This window comes from Andrena cerasifolii, chromosome 9 (assembly GCF_050908995.1).
Source record: "Andrena cerasifolii isolate SP2316 chromosome 9, iyAndCera1_principal, whole genome shotgun sequence".
In the NCBI taxonomy this organism is placed as follows: domain Eukaryota; kingdom Metazoa; phylum Arthropoda; class Insecta; order Hymenoptera; family Andrenidae; genus Andrena; species Andrena cerasifolii.
In genome coordinates this window covers 1,504,788-1,523,745 of record NC_135126.1, presented here as the reverse complement: position 1 = coordinate 1,523,745, position 18,958 = coordinate 1,504,788, and the positions used below count along the sequence as shown (strand labels likewise).

General features: G+C 38.5%; 1 protein-coding gene across 4 annotated transcripts in view; it reads right to left on the bottom strand.

The window, feature by feature from the left end:
- The window catches only part of LOC143372794 (band 4.1-like protein 4), a 125,625-nt gene that overhangs the window by 43,736 nt on the left and 62,931 nt on the right, over positions 1-18,958 (bottom strand). For all 4 annotated transcript variants that reach the window (XM_076819344.1, XM_076819343.1, XM_076819345.1 and 1 more), the window contains exons 3-4: positions 12,016-12,120; positions 9,226-9,365 (exon numbers count right to left, since the gene is read on the bottom strand). In XM_076819344.1, the coding sequence (XP_076675459.1) occupies positions 9,226-9,365; positions 12,016-12,120 (245 nt within the window). The remainder of the gene's footprint in view (positions 1-9,225; positions 9,366-12,015; positions 12,121-18,958) is intronic.

Here is an 18,958-nt window from a genome sequence, read left to right as displayed (position 1 = left end):
GAACACGCGATAGCAGAGAGTACAAAACAATGGCCTACCGAAACATGAAATATGTAACAATGCTCCCTACAATTTTCATTTTCGGCAGATAATAGCTGCTCGGAGCTTAATTGCTAGTCCAGCGCGAAGCTCGCCGCCTAAGGCCACAACCGCACGCTAATCTATAGTCCAGAGTTCGATCTTACTTGTTAGCAAGGGAATGAGAGGTGTTTCCGTTTTGATCACCGGGGGTCAATACTCCCGTCTGCCACCCCGATACACCGAAACGGCTGTCAGACATTTCGCTAACTTCGCATAGTTTTAGGAACTTCGCCCTCGGAGCTCAAATGAACGCGCGAGCCGATAACTGATCATCCATTAATTTTCCCACAAGTCTGCCCTAGCTTGTTCTTGTTGCGACTGGACGAAACGTTGCGTTCGAAAGAATTTGAATTTTACTCTAACAGCTTTATTCTGAACAGAAGAGTACATTCACGATGGACGAAAAATATGAAATAATGTTTGGTACAGAAAGCTGAAGAGGCTTCGTGTGTATTATAATTCCGTTCCAAGTTGAATTAATAAGTACAGTGACACACTTACAAGGGGAGGACACCATGCGGTAGACACCGATTTTAATGAGCCTTGGCACGATGGATCTATGTCGAAAATAAGTAAATAGGTGTCCGAGCGTTTCTGCCAATGGGCCTTAATAATAGATATTTACAGAAATATTAAAAATTATTATAATGTCATAGTGGCTGTGGGGTTTTAATGGGTAAAAATCCCACACTACCCTGACGCCCCCGGAGGATTCCCCTCTGAAAGAGTCGGGGTGCCTTTTGAAAATTTCCCCAAGTTAAAACAGATTTATAAAAAAAAATAATTTATAAAAAAAATGTATAAATGTTTTTTTTAACGTGGAGACATCTTCAAAAGACACCCCGACGCCTCCAGAAGGGAATCTCCCGCGGGCGCCAATGTAGTGTGGGATTTTGACCCACTAAAACCCTAAATTTTTAATAATTTCCATGTAAATATCTCTATTATTTTGCAATAACTAAATATTTTTATACCAAAACATAATATAATAACCCGTTAAAGTGTCCCTCATCTGAATACAAAAACCATTGCATAAAAATATGCACGTACTTTCCGAAATAAATTCCCAAAGAATCGATTCTTTTCCTACCTCCTGACAGTAGGTAACCCCTTAAGGCCTGAAACGCTCGGACACCTATTTACTTATTTTCGACACAGATCCATCGTGCCAAGGCTCATCAAAATCGGTGTCTACCACATGATGTCCTCCCCTTGTTAGTAACAATATTCCATCCGGCATAATTCCGAAATGGTCCCAATACACCATCGCCACGCAGAAATTCACCCAAGCGTACAGATACGGCAATCGCCACAGGAATTCCTCGAGTTCCCCTTGCTAATCACCGCAGGAGTATCGAGAAGACATAAAGATGGAAGGGAAAAGGAGGTCGTCAACGGTCCCGTACATTTAACGAAAGATTTACATTTTAATGTATTCGTACGCCACGATATTGTAAGACTAAATACACCCGGCCTCGGTTAATGCCCGCGCGTCGAACAAGAGTAAAAGAAACGGAGGCGCGTAAAATACCCGCGAAGGCACGCAGCAGTCCGATTTTTCCGCATGTCCCGCGCACGATCTCGGCATATTGCGTTTCGCGTGGCGAACTGGCCATAAGCCGCGGCATATTTAGTGAGATATAAAGCTAATTCGCTTTATCTCCTGGCCGCTTTATTCCGGTTGCTATTACCGTCGGCTACGGCCACGCTTCACTTTCCGTGAAAGCCAATAATAATACGGGGATATGCGCATCTCATTACCGGTATTATTTATAAGTCGGTTTTGGTGCTTAGATCCGACGTCCCGCCGGCTCGTTCATTGTGCAATGGAGCTGAAAGCTGCTGCACAAACCGCGGCCGAATCCCCGACAACCGTCCATCGATTGCTCATACTCAAGATAAAAGATGAACGCATTTGCATATAGATTGAGTTCGTCCGTTTCCAGGGTCGTTGTTTTTTCCTTCTTGTTCCGGATGATGCGCCTGGCTCTACTACTGGATCAGCTGAAACCGCCACGGGTACCTCGGCTCTGCGACGGAATCTTGAATAATCAACGGCGAGTATCATTGCCGAGCGACGCATTTTTATCCGACAATGACTGATGCCGGAGATTACGCGGCGCAGTTTTTGGTAAATGCTTGCGGTGCTTTTGGATCGTTTTCTTTTAGGATGTGGCACGTTGGATGGCGGAACGAAATGCTTAGCTTGTGTGCTACTTATGTAACTGGTCTTCAGATCTTGGCAGATGTTTGCTATAGAAGGTTTGAGGAAGTAAATGAATACCTATGGCATATCAAATTTTGACAATTTTCATGTACATGTATATAGGCAGAGTTGGGCATTAACTAGATAAAAAATTATTTAAATAACGGTCCAAATAAAAGTTATTTTAAGTTCAGATTGTTTGACAAATAAAGTTAATTTTTTTTTTATTCGTCGAGCGTTTCAATTTCAATGCCGAATAAAATTTTCAACTTTAACTTTAACATGACGAATCATTTTTTGTAACTTTTATTCGTTACTAAGTAGCTTTACTACTCGGCTTCGCCTGAAATTTAGATTCTGATTTTATAAAAAAAAGTATTTTTTTTTTTTTTGTGTAAAATAGTCACATTCATCTGGATTAGCTAGGCAATGAGCTGGGACATATTTCGTGACCTCAGAGTTTACTGTTCGAAAGTTTTTAGGCAACAAACTCACAAACACTTTCTGCTTTACATATTAAGATTCGGAATTTTATTTGAATACAATTTTTGCCTATCTCTGTCTATATGTACCTATAGTTTCTTTTAGTGCCACCTAATAGAGGTAATGTAAATTGTAAGAAGAAATTATGTGGTATTGTCTCTACTTAATTTTAAACGTGTGGATATAAAAAAGATATTTGAAAAATGGTTAACGGTGATCTATAAAATAACACGTAATTTTTAAAATGCAATATATTTTCTGTAACCTCGTTCTGAAGAAAAGATTCTAGTTACTATGAATATTTGTCTATGGACTTAAGTTGTGATTCATCTTAACCTTCAGAGGGTCGGGCTGGCCACTATATTGGTCACCTAAGAATTTGAATACTTTGCCGGCTATTTTGGTGGTATATATGCATAAATTTTAAGTAAATAAAATTACAATTTCAATGAAAAAATCCCGGCCCTCTAAAGCTTAAGAAAGTTCAGCGAATCAATATAAAAATATGGGGAACCCACGCATTTATTAGAGATCATCTATAATCATGAAAATATTCGCAACTGTTTATATTTACAGTAAGAAGAGGCTAGAAATAGCAAATCCTGTTAATAAGAACCTGCACACTCAATCTCAAGAAATGTCGCCCAAGAAAGCAGGTTTCCTTTAGAATTATCTACAGTTATTAAAGCTACGAGACTCGGCAGCTGACATTCTCGTATAAATAGTTTTGCCCACAGCAATACAGACTGCCCCGTACAAAAAGAAAGGAATGAAAGAAGTCTCCCTGGCGATTATCATAATCGCAATGCACGATTTTGAGATTTCCATGAGAAAGCGACACTTTGCATCCAGATACGTAATAACGAAATTGCTCTCGGTTTCCACACGGACATTTCCTCGTAAAAGCGATCGAACGACTCGCTAGCTCATCACCCGAGCAGATAAATAAGCATAATGAATTTACATTCGTGGGAAAATGGAGACCACGATCCTACTTCGCGAAGTATGGAGACAAGATTACTCCGGGGACGACAGATGTGGTCAATGAATTATCAGAGATCGAAGCTGAACTTTCGTAGGAAACTGATCATCGAATACTAATAGGTACACTGCCCGTCAAATGAAATTTTTCAAGCAACCCTATTGCTTTCCCCTTTGACCACCTGAACAGGAATTTAAACATAAATTTATTTTCAAAATATCCGTGAATATAGTTTGCAACAAATCTCAAAAGAACTTAAAACACATTAGGGACGCATCCCTTCCTAATATCTACTTTGTTTTCTATTCGCTATAAATGATTTCTGGAACCGACACACCCCGCCACTAAAAATCTTCAGTGAGGCAAAATATAAATATTCCACTATCAAAATACCTACGGCTTTGACGCCATGCCGCGGAGATCATCACCGAACGAGATGAAATGCAAACCGTGTATGGGAAATTACAGTGAAGAATAAAGAAGAATAATATGCTGAGAGGCGGGGATGCGCACTAGAGCAAATTATTCGCATAACTAACGCTTTGTTCCGTATCGCCGTGTAAAGAGCCGAGGTATCAAAGCATGCCCGCGCGAAAAACTAACGATCCTCGGCGGTGCCGATCACGCGGAAGCGGAACTCGAATATTTGAGATAGAACGAAGAGATATCTCTTCCCCGGCTTCGTATGCAGAGCTGTCTGCGAGGCGAAGCAACGCGCCGGATGATCGATATCGACGGTACAGTCGATACTCTTGAAGAAAAAAGAAATGGCGCTTTATCTTGCCCCGGCTGAAACTTCAAGGGAACTTGTAGCACGCGCCAGGAAAAAATCGGCGAACGCTCGGGGCGGGATCGAGTATCGCAGGGGTTGAGGAGCTCCCCGGAGCGAACAAGGAATCAATCGAGCCGGTTTATCGGTGGCAGAACCCTCAATTTTTCTCTAGGCTTCCATTAAAAGGGGCTGCCACGTTGCTCGCTTAGACCCTATCGGCTCTGGCCTCCGCGGTAAATCGAGGACCGTCCTGATATAAGTTGCTTAGTTGTCTGATAAGGGAGTCACGAAAAACTGCGGTAATTTGTTTGAAAACCGTAATACGACCCCCACGGGACAGAATGTCGATGAACCCATACGACAGTCTGTGAGTTTGATAGATAGCCTCGATTTCTCGTCACGCAGATTGCGAGGCAGGCAGAGTTTTCAGTGGTGAATGGATGAATCTGCTGAACACTGAACTGTGTCTCTTGGAGACGTAATTGACGAGTCATTGTAGAAAACACTTTAAGGGCTAGAAATCAAATTCTATACGATATCATTACCACTGGCATGTACACTATTTTCCGACAAAAATGCTCGTTTTTTAATGCTGGCACTTACGGTGCTTTCTACAAGGACCCTTCAAATCTTGCTTAAGGGGTCATGCTCAGTCAGGAGGCCGAAAAAGGGGGGCCTTTGGAAATTTTTTACTCAAAAGCTATAACACATTTCTCCAAAAATCTTTTTTCCTTTTAAGGATTGCATCTAGTACCGTGCATCGTAATTTTTTTATTTTAAAATATTTATCAATAACTATGTTATTGTCCATCACTCGAAGGTTCTCTAAAAAAGGGGGCTTCTGCGGTGACCACTGCTGCTCGAAAGTCGATCTACTAAAATAAAAATTCAGAAGAATTTACTTATTATATTATATTATCTAGTATTTGAACGAAGGATTTTTCGAAATATTTATTTGTGAAAAAATGGCTAATGTTTAAAGTAAAAGTTTCAATTCTTATCATAAATCGTGCTTGATTTTTGTCAATTAAAAGAAAACTAAGCATCGGATAAAAAAATCCTTCGTTCAAATACTAGATAATATAATATAATAAGTAAATTCTTTTTAATTTTTTATTTTAGATGATCGGCTTTCGTGCAGTAATGGTCACCGCAGAAGCCTATTTTTTAGAGAACCTCCGATTGATTTACAATAACTTAGTTATTGATAAATATTTTTAAATAAAAAAATTACGATGCACGGTACTAGATGCAATCCTTAAAAGGAAAAAAAGATTTTTGAGAAATGTGTTATAGCTTTTGAGTAAAAAATTTCCAAAGACCACCCCTTTTTCGGCCTCCTGACTGAGCATCACCCCTTAAGGGAGAAGAGCCTACATAGAAATTTTCGAAAAATCGATTTTTCGATTTTCATATTTTCTTGAAGTACCTACATCATCATGAAATATTCCCTGAAAGTGTCAAGTTAATCTGACCAAAACTAAGAAAGTTATACGCGTGTAAGTAGGTAGGTGTTCCTTGGCAATTTCAAAAAATTTTGAGACTCAGTGTGCTTGAGGGTCTTCACTCGGACATTAATTTCTCAAAGCAGTAAGGCGCGCTTTTTAGCCAAATTCGAGAAAATCAACTTTGAGAAATTCCCTCAAAATTTTTCAAAGTCGATTTTCTCGGATTTGGCTGAAAAGCGCGGCTTACTGCTTTGAGAAATTAATGTCAGAGTAAGACCTTCACGTACACTAAGTATTCAAATTTTCTGAAATTGCCAAACCTGAAGGTCCCCTTGTCAGATGCAAAACTTTAAACGCGTTTTCCTCAAAATCGTGTTTTCAAAGTCGGTGACACAGATAACGCAAAAATTAATAAACCGATTTACTCGAGGCTTTGCAGGCTTTTTTAGGGTTAAAACTCTAAACGCTGTCGAGATCTTTTCCTGTTTTTGCCTATTTATTTTTTTACACTCGACAAACGAGCGATTTTTTACAAATATCGGTGTTTCAACTTTGAACAGCCGCCATTTTGTCTCAAAATAATTTTCCCAAAATCGACTTCGATAGCGCCTAGGTAATTTCATATATTTATCTAAAAAAATCGAATTTTTAATTTTGAATGATCCTGCACCGAGCTATGCGGATGTCACCGCAAAGCACCTAAAAAAAGGACGCCTCGGGCATCGCCTATAACTCTCAAACCTTTCAATACCTCTTACCACAGAAAATACTGAAATATCCGTAAAATGTACTCTTTCCAATAGACCAGTGTTTAATAATAAAAGCTTATCGGTTGTTCTAGAAAAAATTCCCAAAAAAGCATGTTGTTTTTACCGTTATAGGGAGGTCTCCCCCCTTAAGAACCAGCTGCATTCTGTAAGATTTTTGTAAGCTTCAATTTAGATATCACGAAATCATGAATGCAGGTACTTTGTCAGTGCGTAAAATTCAAGAGCTTGAAATTGAAAGAATAGACTAAATTTAAGGGGTTACGCCACTCTGAAAGTTTTGAAAACACAATTTTTTTTTGCATTTTCTTATTACGTGAAGTTTTAAGAATAATTAAAGTCATTGTAGACGCAAAAATTCCCCAAAATAGCCGAGTTATAGGCTTTCAACGAGGCGCGGATGTCGATATTCCACAGCAGGTAGCGACCATTCTACTTTTCTTCTTTTGCGTTTTTCTCGAAACTACATTTTCAAAGATGACCTATCAAATATCTCCAAAACTATTTGTCCGATTGAGTTGAAACTTGGCACGCATATTCTTAATGGTATTATCTACGATGTAGCATATCAGTTTTTCCATGCTATACCCCATTCGTATATAATTAATGGTTTAAATTCGTTTTTTCATGTGAAAAACGTATAATTTTTTTCACTTTGCTCTCATTTGTGCAATAAATTTTGTTTTCTCAAATCCCTATGCTACATCGTAGGCATTTTATTAAGGAACACGAAAATCATCGGGTTTTTGATTTCAGCCGAACATGTTCGTTATAATTTGTTAGGTTAGTCACGCGTGTAACGGCGGACGAGCTTCGCGGGAGAACAAATAACTCGGTCATTTTTTAATATTTTTGTACAGTATTTATACAATATATGCACTAAAACATGCTCTACCCATACGAAGAAAATAAATAATTTTCAACCTCATAGTATCAGTAAAAAAAAATCGTCTAGTTTAGTACTGTTTCGAGCGCCTGAGAGTGGCGTAACCCCTTAAGCAACAGGGGAAAATATGCAGATCTGAATGAATGAATTTTCAGATCACCTACCTAGTTCAAGGTAAAACAATGATCGATTCCCGCTTAAAGCACACACAGATCTCTCATAATGAACGGAATGAAGGTATCGTTTAAGTCTGAGGCACGCGTCTCCAGATTGCTATGGCATCTCATTGATAATGACATGCTGATCTCTGTGACGGTTAACAATGGGGTGCATTACGGCCCAGGTGCAGCAGGCTCTATGCACTACTCTATGGGATAGAAATGATGCCCAGCTGAATACAGTGACAATTGCCATTTAATCGGGATCAACCAGTTGATCACTATTGAGGCCTGTACAATCATTACATCTGGTGTCTCCTAAGAAACTTTATCTTCAACCATGCAGCGTTTCGAGAAGACAGAACGAAGTTGAAGATACAATACCGCGGACAGGGAACGAGCTGCATCCCGAGTCGACGGTTTTGTTTATTAAAAGACGCGCTCTGACACCTCTGGGACGAGTGCGACGTCGGTGCAGGAGCGTTTTAAGTTCCCTTAACTTCGTCGTCGCGGTGAAATGGCGCCGAAGTAAAAAGATTTCGAAGCGTGCTTCGAGAATTTTAAGCCCAACTCATTAGGATAACGAGACAGGCATCCAGTGCCTCCGACACAAGGCCCGTACACGCGCACACGCGTGCAAACGTGCCTGTTTCGTATTCACGAGGCGGGGGAGCCGAGGGTTTGTACGCTCCGTTAGGGATGTCGGAACCTGATTGAGAGATTACAAAAACTTATTCCCGCTCGTGAATTTCAGAATCGCCGGCGAACAATGTAAAACGGGATGATTTTCGCCAGCAGGAGGCGGTAAATCGAAGCCCCCCGAGGCTATTGTGCCGCGAACGGGCGAAAGGTAGATACTGTTAGATTCTCGCAATAAAACTGATACCGATCGCTGTCCCTAGTTTGCATTGTTCCCGCGCGCAATTAATCGCCCGCCGAGCAACGAGAGGCGAGAAATTATGGAGCGAAAAGTTAAGGAGATGCCTATCGGGCTGCTTCGTGAACCTCCGCGACTTTGATTAGATTTTAAAGCAGCTGCGCTATCTATTGTTGATTCACGGTGCTACAGTTTCGGTAATTCATTAATATTTCCACCGTAAAGTGGATCCCCATTCAAAGCCAACTTCTGTAGGCAGACTCCGTAAGACAGGGGCAGCGAGTACATTTTTCTTTTAACTTAAAACACTTCACAGACCCTGAGCACTGTGCCTCCTATGCGTTATGAATAATAAGTGCCTGACTGATGATATTCGTCAAATAAATTTCGAAGCAGAAAGCAAATTTCAACGTGCTTTCACTCTGCGAGCACCAGAGTCTTTCTTCTTCATAAAAACGGCGAGAGGGGTGATCATCCCCCGAGTTAGTCGAGCATTCGCAATACCGTGATACGTCACGAGGAGTTAGCAACTAGTTACGCGGCAAGGTAAATTCAATCTGCTCACCTTGTGATCTCTTCGATGAGCTTGCAGGGATCGGCCGCGTAGAATTTCACACCGAAGTAGAGGCTGTGGACATCCGAGCTCGGATCCCCTTTTTGGACTTTCAGCTGCTTCCCAATCTTCTTGCTCGGGTCGAGCCATTGCTAAAGAGTGCGCGAATAACAGACGAGAATTAATTCTAAATAATTAATCCCCGGCTGATCGAGCGGCGTTACGCTGAAACTGTTGATCAAGCAGACCGGAAATTGCAGGCAGCTCGACATTTCCCGTAGATAATAATCCTATCCTCTTATGCCCCGAGGGCGATGCAATCGCGCCCCTTCGGGGCGTCTTCGTATGAATTTTTAATCGTGGAAATCTAATTAACGGTAAACTGCTCGATCTCGCCGCTGCATTGATCATGCTCTCGTTTCGAGCCGTGCGAAATAATTAGCATCTAGAGACACGATCTGCTAGACTGGTGCGCACGGAATGTCGTTCTTACTTGTATGTAATTAAACGCCACGGGCATGTGACTTTTTCGAAATTTTCTTGGAAAAGAGTAGTGTGCATAATTGGATAGCAGGGAAAAATTTATATGAATCAATCTAATAACTTCTGCTCGTTTATAGTAAGTAAAAGCAAACGTTTCTGTCGTGCTCTAATTAGGGCGAACTTCCAGAACGTATAATTAGTTACTTTCATTTAGAAATGGAAATTCTGGGCTTCCCGAGGACTTTGAAGTAATCATAAAATTTCTAATTTATGTATTATACTTGCACGAGGTACCTAAGTATTAGGTGGGGCTGAAAGTCCAGTTTTTCATAGAAACCTATGTAAAATTTAGTAATAACAATCTAGAAATGTCTGGTGTTATTTTGTATAAACTATAACTATTATGCTTTACGTTCACGAAGTTCGTTTGTTGATATTGTTATTGTCTGTTGAGTTATACCACAAAATGTTTGTCAATGAAAAATGGACTTCTTGCCCCCACGCACGGGGCAAAAAGTCCCCAATGTCTTCTCGTGTAATATTAAACTAAATAAGTAAAAAAAAACTCTTTTCAAATCTACAAATATTTATTAAACCAATTCTTTTTGGTATTCAATATTGAAAGGAAAGCATGACTTCTTTTAAAAAAAAAATAAAAATATAAGTCAGAGGCTCATTTTGAATTAAAAAACTAAAAAAATCGCTCAACTAAGGCAAAGACACTATTTAAAAACTTAGGCATCGTTTCTTTAAACTTATTATGAAAACTGGCCATCTTATTATGAAAACAAATAATAAAATATATGTTTTCAATCTGAGGGACTTTTTGCCCCAATGGTAGGAGAGACCGGGGCTAGTTGATACGTTCTTCAGTTTTAAATTTTTTAAATTTTTGTTTGCATTAATTACTTAATAACAAATATGCCAAAATATACTTTGGTCCTTCCTCTTTAATATATAGTAAGCGATAACTTGAGAAAATACATACAAACTGAATGAAAAAATGTTATTTGGACGAAGGCAAAGTGTATCAATTTACCCCACTGCGGGGCTAGTTGATACGATATTCTGTTTTCAATTATTTTCATTTTTTATTTGAATTAATTCCTTAATAACAAATATGCCAAAATATACTCTGGTCCTTCCTCTTTAATATATAGTAAGTGAAAACTTGAGAAAATACATACAAACTGGCTGAAAAAATGTTATTTGGACGATCAATTTGGATGTATCAAAACACTGTTTCTCCATATAAACGAAAACGGTTAAAAACACGATTGTTAACGTCAAGGTACACAGACGTACGCTGAATCGTAGTAAAGAATTGAACAAGAAACTTCACATATCTCGCTTAAATGGAGCTACATATATACGGTGTCGAGATAATTCGTCTGTATTAACTAGCCTCGATCTCCCCTCCTGTATAATTTCTGCGACATATACGTTAGAAAATATTAACATTCAGCAATAAACAATATCATGCACACATTACTAAAGGAACATATAATTTTAACGTTTTTGGCTGATACGTTTTTAAACTGTGGTTTACTTCGTATAAAACATAAAAACGACGTGTTTCTTTTGGTTTTCGATACATAAAATAAAGAAGGCGCCGTGTAATTCGCACGAACGTCCAAAAGTGACTGGCAACTCTTTGGTCATCTCCGTTTCATTTCGCCTTTTACACAGTATACTGCGAAACTCAATACATTGTTTATGAATAGAGATTTTGACTTTTAGCCCCGCCCTACCCTACAGAATTTTTAAGTGTCTAGGGTTTAACAAATTTTAGAGAATCATGAATCGGAGAGTTTGCTTCGAAACCGTATTAATATGTGAACACAAAATTAAACATATTCCCTTCCCACTTATTTTAAACATACACTTCGACCGTCCAACATATTGATATACTAAGAAACGTTCCTTTTTAAGCCGGGAATCCACCGGGAAGCTAAGCTATGCTATGCGATGCTATGCTATGCCATGCTACGTTTTAACAAAATTAGCTTCGATACATTCTTGTGGAACCGTTTCCACCAAAAGCTACGTTGAAACATAGCATCGCATAGCGTAGCTTAGCTTAGCTTCCCGGTGGATTCCCGGCTTTAAATCGTCGTACTTAAACGAGAAGTCTGAAAATAAATTGTATGCAAGTAGCTGAAGCAAAACAAAGAGAAACTTATTCAGGGACACTAAGAAAATCATTTTTGCAAAGAATATTCTCATTTTCCTACAAAGTGAATTAAAAGCGTTTTGGAAGCAAACCCTTCGATCAAAGTTTCATGAAATGATATAAAGTATCGTTGAAAAGAGTCTTACCGTCTGGTTCCCGTGATCCAGGTAACGCAGCCCGAAGTAAGCGGTCTCCAATAAATTCAGGTGCCTGAACACTCTGTCGAGGAGTTCCTGGCCGAGGTTCGAGCTCTGCAAAAGACACACCGATGTTTGACTTATTGCATCAATACGGACGGGGACGTTGGGACACGAATGAAATTACTTCCTGAACCGATCCACATTAGAATTGGCCGCGGGGTCTTTTCGATCCGGCGGTCGATCGAGCGTGGCGATTTAAATCGTGATGCGCACGCGTCATTGAACACGTCCTGGAACCGCATTAGAACACGTTTGTTCTTTCGCGTTCCGCGACTACCCATCGGTATGATTCAGGGGTGCATGACACGTTTCATAACGGTTTCTATCGCCGCGATAGATTTCCATCAGCCTACTCGCGAACGCAAGCAATATGTCATTACGGCCCCAGAGATTTTCGTTTTTCGCTCGGATAATTAAGCTCTGTCCACAGTTACGGAACGATTACATCGAGCGTGCAGTGCCTGGTGATTATTATGCAGGCACGGCGAGCCATAGAATTGCAAATTGGTGGTTGTCAATCTTTTTGGTATTATAATAAAGCGAACGAGTTCCTCACTAGTCCCCCAGAATGAAACGAACTGCAATCCCCTATTGGAGGAAGTCATTTTTTAGATCTCAGAAAATTAAATACACAGCTCGAAATAGGGATTATCCCGTTTTAATTAGGAGATGATATCGGTATTGGACTATTGCTGTCACAAATCTATCGTGACGCGGTCAGGTTGAAACTAATTTCGCTGATGACACAAAAAGACTGACTGTGATACACTGTGATTTATTGGAGAACTGTGGTGATAATTATAGTAAAAATTTAAATTGTAACTGAAGGAGAGGTAAATATATTTCCAATAATTTCCCCTGTTAGAAGGGTGCTTAAATTTAACTAAGAATATACATATGGTTGGACAACACGTGCTTCGTAGAACACCGCTTGCTGATATCGAATAGGGATTAGTGGAAGGTCTTGTCTGATCATTCCAATTGGTCCAAGGAACGTACCTCTTCTACGAGCGTATAGGCGATATTACGTTCACTTTTTCAAGATCCCGATTTTTGCTTGTGGTGCTTTTTTCCACGCGCGAATGAAAATGTTTAGGTTTCTACAATTCTAACCTGCCGTACATGAAACACAAACAATTTGTCTTTTATCCGAGACTAATTAGAAACAAAAATATCAATCACTTCAATCGAGAACGATTAGAATTTGGGGATTAAGCAGTCGTTTTCCGTGAAAGAATCACTTTCTTTTTAATGTATTTGTAAAAAAAATGGAAGCAAATCCAGATGTATCCTTGTACCCAATATTTATTATTAGCATAGAGATTAAAAAAAAGTTGGTATGAAATATACATGTGCTTTACAAATGGCGGGGCTGTCAAACATTTTAACGTTCTTCTGTGGTTTTGCTGTAATATTGGTCTTAAAAAGTGACGTAATCCGATTTCAAGGTGTGACTCTTGTTTGTTAAATCCGCAGTTTCCCACGCAACCAATAAAAACTTAAATTAAAACAGAATTGTTGAGCTGGTGGCCGCAAAACGGCGATTATTTCAAGAAAAATTCGGTCGTGTTTGTGGTTTATTAAAAATCCACGACTCTTTAATTTTTTTATGCAAATTAGAAGGTTGCGCGGGAAATGGCACATGTTTTGTACGTCCTGTAATTTGTTTCAAGCCGATCTGAACCTCCGTTCATTCGTAAATACGACAAAACATAGAGAAATAAAGATTCGAGAAAAACGCGTTTAAAGTTTCTGGGCAAAGACGATGCTATAAGTTACCGCTCGACCTTTTTAGCTGCCAAATCAACAATTTTGCGAATTTTAATATAAACCAAATGGTGTTTTATTCAGAAAAGATAGTACTTTCGGAAAATGCAATACAAAAGTCGATTTTTCTACTGCCTACCGTTAAGGAATTAGTTTTTGATCAGTTTAGAGGGCTTCCCGCTTTAATATTTATTTTTAACCTAATAAAACTTTAAACCATAGACTTTTTATACTAAAAGATGAATTAATGTTTAAACTTTAAGGAAAAATTTAAAAAAGTTGAAAATAAATATAATTTAATTATTTATAAGGTATGGAATAATAAGGTAACTAGTAACTAGTTTTTGATCATCTAAAATACATGGGAACTAATTTTTGATCAGGTCAGGAACTAGTTTTTGATCATCTAAAATACATGGAATGGAAACTCATTTTTTGATCAGATGAGGAACTACTTTGTTTTTGATCATCTAAAATACATGGGAACTAATTTCTTATCAGGTAAGGTACTAATATTTGATCAGAAAGCCATACTAATTAAAAAGAAACTACCAAATAAACTTATTTTTAGTATTATACCATCTAAATTTATTTTTTTTTATAATTTTATAATGTTCTAAGCTATTTTTTATTCATGTGATCAAAAATTAGTTCCACAAAAAAAATTGGAACGAAATAATGATCACTGACTTTTCAAGCAAAGTGATACATATAATACTAAAATTCTTGCGCTACATTGTAAAGTAAGAGATGGCGTACAACAGGGGCTCCCTTCAAGTGGGCTTACACATTTATTTTCACGAAAACTAACAATCCTAACTGCTTTCATATACAGCACATATATTTTTGAATTATCAATTATTATGTTAATAATTATTTCACACAATTATTTATTAACATAAACTTAAAAGACCAATTTATTTCATGAACTGATAAAAACTAGTGCCTGATCAAGAACTAGTTCCTTAAAGGTAGTCCCCTTAAGTTCTTCCGAAAACATAAATCCCGCAAAGTATATATTAAAAAACCACCCAAACCCTTACAACTTGCATCTCAATTTTCACGATCAAATAGAAACGATAATCACACACATTTCATCGTGCCTTAAGCACATCGCGACCATCGTACAGAAGTGGACGGAAAGATAAACGCAGACGCGCGAGAGGGTCCGTGCTCAATTAGGAGACCGTCCCTGCGACACGACTGTTCGATAAAAACGGGTGCGTCGCGCAATGTAGCTCCGAGGGAAAATTATCCACGGCGTGTTTGCGCGGAGGTGACGTGGAGTAAGTAGATCGAACCGCGGGACATCCAGCAGGCAAAAGTGAGATTGAAATCGGCGGTTTCCGGTTCCCAGTGCTTCCAAGCGAGCCGTGACGCTCGTTTGTTTCCCTCCGGGGGAAACTAGCGGAGAGCCACGATGCGTGTTTTCGTGCTCGATCGTTTGTTCCTGGAAGATACGGGCTGCGTTGTACGTTCCCGTACACGTGAATATACGAAGAAGGAAGAATATCCTCGAGTTTGCTCGTAATTAGCGTAGCCGCGTTACTGCCTCTCGTCCTTCGCCCCCGCACCCCTCGACACATCCCTATCCCGCTCGCTCTCCGCTTCCCTATGCCCCGTTTCCTTCGTGCACTCTCCCTCTCTCGCTGCCTTCCTTACGTCCTTTGATCGCTCATTACACACGGACCCTTTCTCCTGTGTACAGAACACTGGAATTCGAGGATAATCATTGGAGCTGTTGCTGATGCCTCTAACGATCGTACGGTGGCTCGACTTTGACAAGTTGCGCGCGATATGCGCTGATCGTTACGATACGGTGCACCGTCTGAAGGCAATGCTCAACGCGATTTATAATTGATATCGTTTTGTGGTTTGGTAAAACAAATTAGGATGGTTAGTTTGTGATCGTTTAAATGGGGGTGTGCGGAGGGAGTTTAAGCCTCGGATGTTACGCTGGGTCAAAATGACCCGAAATTTGATTTTCAGGCAAAATATATTTCAGGCATCTTTGAAAATTGAACTACTGGCGCCGTGAAATAGTAGAGGAAATGTGTCTGAAACGATCCCCTTTAGGCGTAATTCATATAAAAAATACAAATGCACATTATTTAAATAAAAGTAAAGTGGTTTTTGTAAGTTAGTTTATCTAACTTATTAGTGGATTAGATGAAATTTAGCTACCTGATCAATTATATTTTTTATTCGCATTTTTGTGAAGGCATTCTAAAGGATTATTTTGTACACCTGTGTGTATAAAATGATCCCTACGAGGGATCCTTAGGAAAATAATCCCTAGGATCATTTTATATCTACTGATAATGAATAAGACGAATATTAAAAAGCATTGATTTATTTAAATAAAAATTTAACTCAGTCACAAAGTATGCGAACATAATAAATTGAAACAATTTTTTTAAAAAATCGAATCTTAGATAATTTTTGGTGTATAATCAGTGAGTGTAAATACTTAAAATCAACTAACAAACATACGAAAATGAGATTAGCTGCACAGACTCAAATATTTTCACGCACCCCCTGGGATTCCTGGGATCATTTTATCCTGCTAGAGAGGGATCATATGACCCCAAACATCCAACTCACATTCAGTGGTTGAATGTAACGTCAAATTATTAAATTCGTTAACAAAACATACATTAAATTATTGCTGAATTTTCATTAAATCCACGAAAAAAACAGCTGTCACACTCAGCCGTTCATGGCAGAAGTTACACAGCATTGAAAAAGACCTTACCTTAGATAAAACGCAGTAATTTTTATTTTTTCTTGTTTATAACACACAGAGCGCTGATATTTAAATGGCACTTCGTGCGACACTTGATGACGTACGGGCTGAACTTTTGAACATCGATATTACGAAATAGCACCACTAATAGCCACAGCACAGCCAGGGATCATTTTACCCTAAGGGATCGTTTTAGACACATTTCCCCTAATTTCATAGTATCCCATACAAGGTAGAGGCGCTTCCCGAGTGAGGGGAATTTTATTTATTAATTTTCCTAATATTTTTTCATTACAGTAGCATATCTCAAAAGTATAACCATAGATTTTTAGCTAAAAATATTGAACACTAAAAAGGTATGACTTTTTTAAGCAAAATATTTTTCTGTACCTCCTTTACTTCCAAACATTTTTTTAAACATGAAGATACTGTAAATGTTAATTTTCAACGATGAAAATATATTCTACAATGTTCAAACGTTATTTCAGAATTTTTGCGGTTTAATTTAATATACAGTTTTTAAACAGCAGCTGACTGAAAAGTGGCTTGGGTCGAATAGACCCAGTGTGACAACTACGTTCGAAAAAGAGCTGTGACAACCGAGGGTTAAGATAAGTTTATTATCGATATTGTAATATTGTGTATTTCTAGTCGTCGAAGATGTTGAGTAACTTACGGAATTAAAATCAGACGAGCATTATCGTTTTCTATTACATTTCCTTTCGCTCTTTCCTTCTCCACTGCTCGTTATACCTTCAATGTTTTATAGGAGTCATCAAAGAATTCCACCATAATGAGTGAACGCACTGCTGACTCCTCTAACGATCAAATAATGCTACGCAATTTAAGTGAAACATCTAACGCGCAGAAATAATCGGTGCGTATTTGCTTGTGCGTTGTAAGTTGCTTTGTGAATACTGTTCGTGATGTACTACTTATTATTATTCCCCCTACTTGTTACTTATTACAGTCGAAAAGGTGGTGCAATTAGAGAAAGCAAATGGTATCAGGTGGAACAAAGATATTGGAAACATTTTTTCTGTTCCATTCGGGGCAATTTAGTCATCATTCAACTTTGTCTGCCGAAAATGGCAAGCAGCAATTATAATTCTATTACGCACGACTCGAGTGAATTATGTAAACGTTTCACTTCATCCATCAGGACCGAATAAACAGTCCCGCGAAGCGTTTAATAAACAATCGGCTAATAGTATATAATAATACACCAAAGTTGAAGAAAATATTATCCTGAAAGGTGCTTCGTACCGACATAATTGACGACCCCGTGCCAGGTATTGACGATAAACCAAATAACTAATAACACCATCGCGAGAAATTTACGCCGCGGTTCAAAGTTCGGAAAATACCACCCTGCCAACAATTCTGCCACGGGGTAATTGATGACATACTATATCGCCTCCCCTCGGCTACAATTTCAGCTCTTCGAATCGTGAACTTAATATTTCTGTCATGGTTACGGCCGTGGAGGCTTCTCACGGAGTTCAAAATAAAATTACAGAACCATAATTAATAATACATCTAACGTAAATAGCAGAAATTAATATTTAAATGAGGAGCAATATTTAGGACGCTAGGAATAAGGTGATTCTTGGGATTTTTTTTCTAAGAAACTGTTGACCGGATCTTTTCTAAACCATCAGGGTATTTTAGTTCACATTTCAAACAATAAAAATTAATTTTTTCGTTACAAAGTGTTCGGTAGAAATGGAGATATATGAACACGATCGTTAGGACTCGCGCGCCGGAGTTGCAAATTTGCGATTATAATGGTGGCAATTTTTCCCTGAAATAAAAAAACCAAGGATTTTATTATTTCTAGTATAATTACATTGTCGATGGACCTAAAACTTTGATAAATAAATTGAATTGAACAATTCTTTTTCGCTAAATAGTACGAAATATCTTGGGGTAGAATCGTAACTTTTTCTTTGAAGTCCCACCAATTTGCTAACTTTTAAAATACACTGAAAGTTTGGAAAAGATCCGCTTAACAGTTTCTTAGAAAAAAATTCCCAAGAATCACCTTATTCCTAGTGTTCTAAATAGGGCTGCCCCCTTAAACTGAAGGAAAATTAATAGAAAAATTCTTCTACGGGCTTTCTATTAATTAGCAAAGCTACAATAACATCAAAATGAACTTCTTACAAAGGTGGTAGTAGTTCATTCACATACAATCAGAGGAACACACTGACTTTCTAGTTGACTTATGTCACTTCTTACAATCGTCTCAGCAAACAGTAATTCTGCCTAATAAATGTTCCTCGTAATGAAACATAATATATATTAATAAAACGTTATAATGGTGGTAGAAATGAAACATTATATTATAACCCCTTAAAAGGGGACAACCTGGTT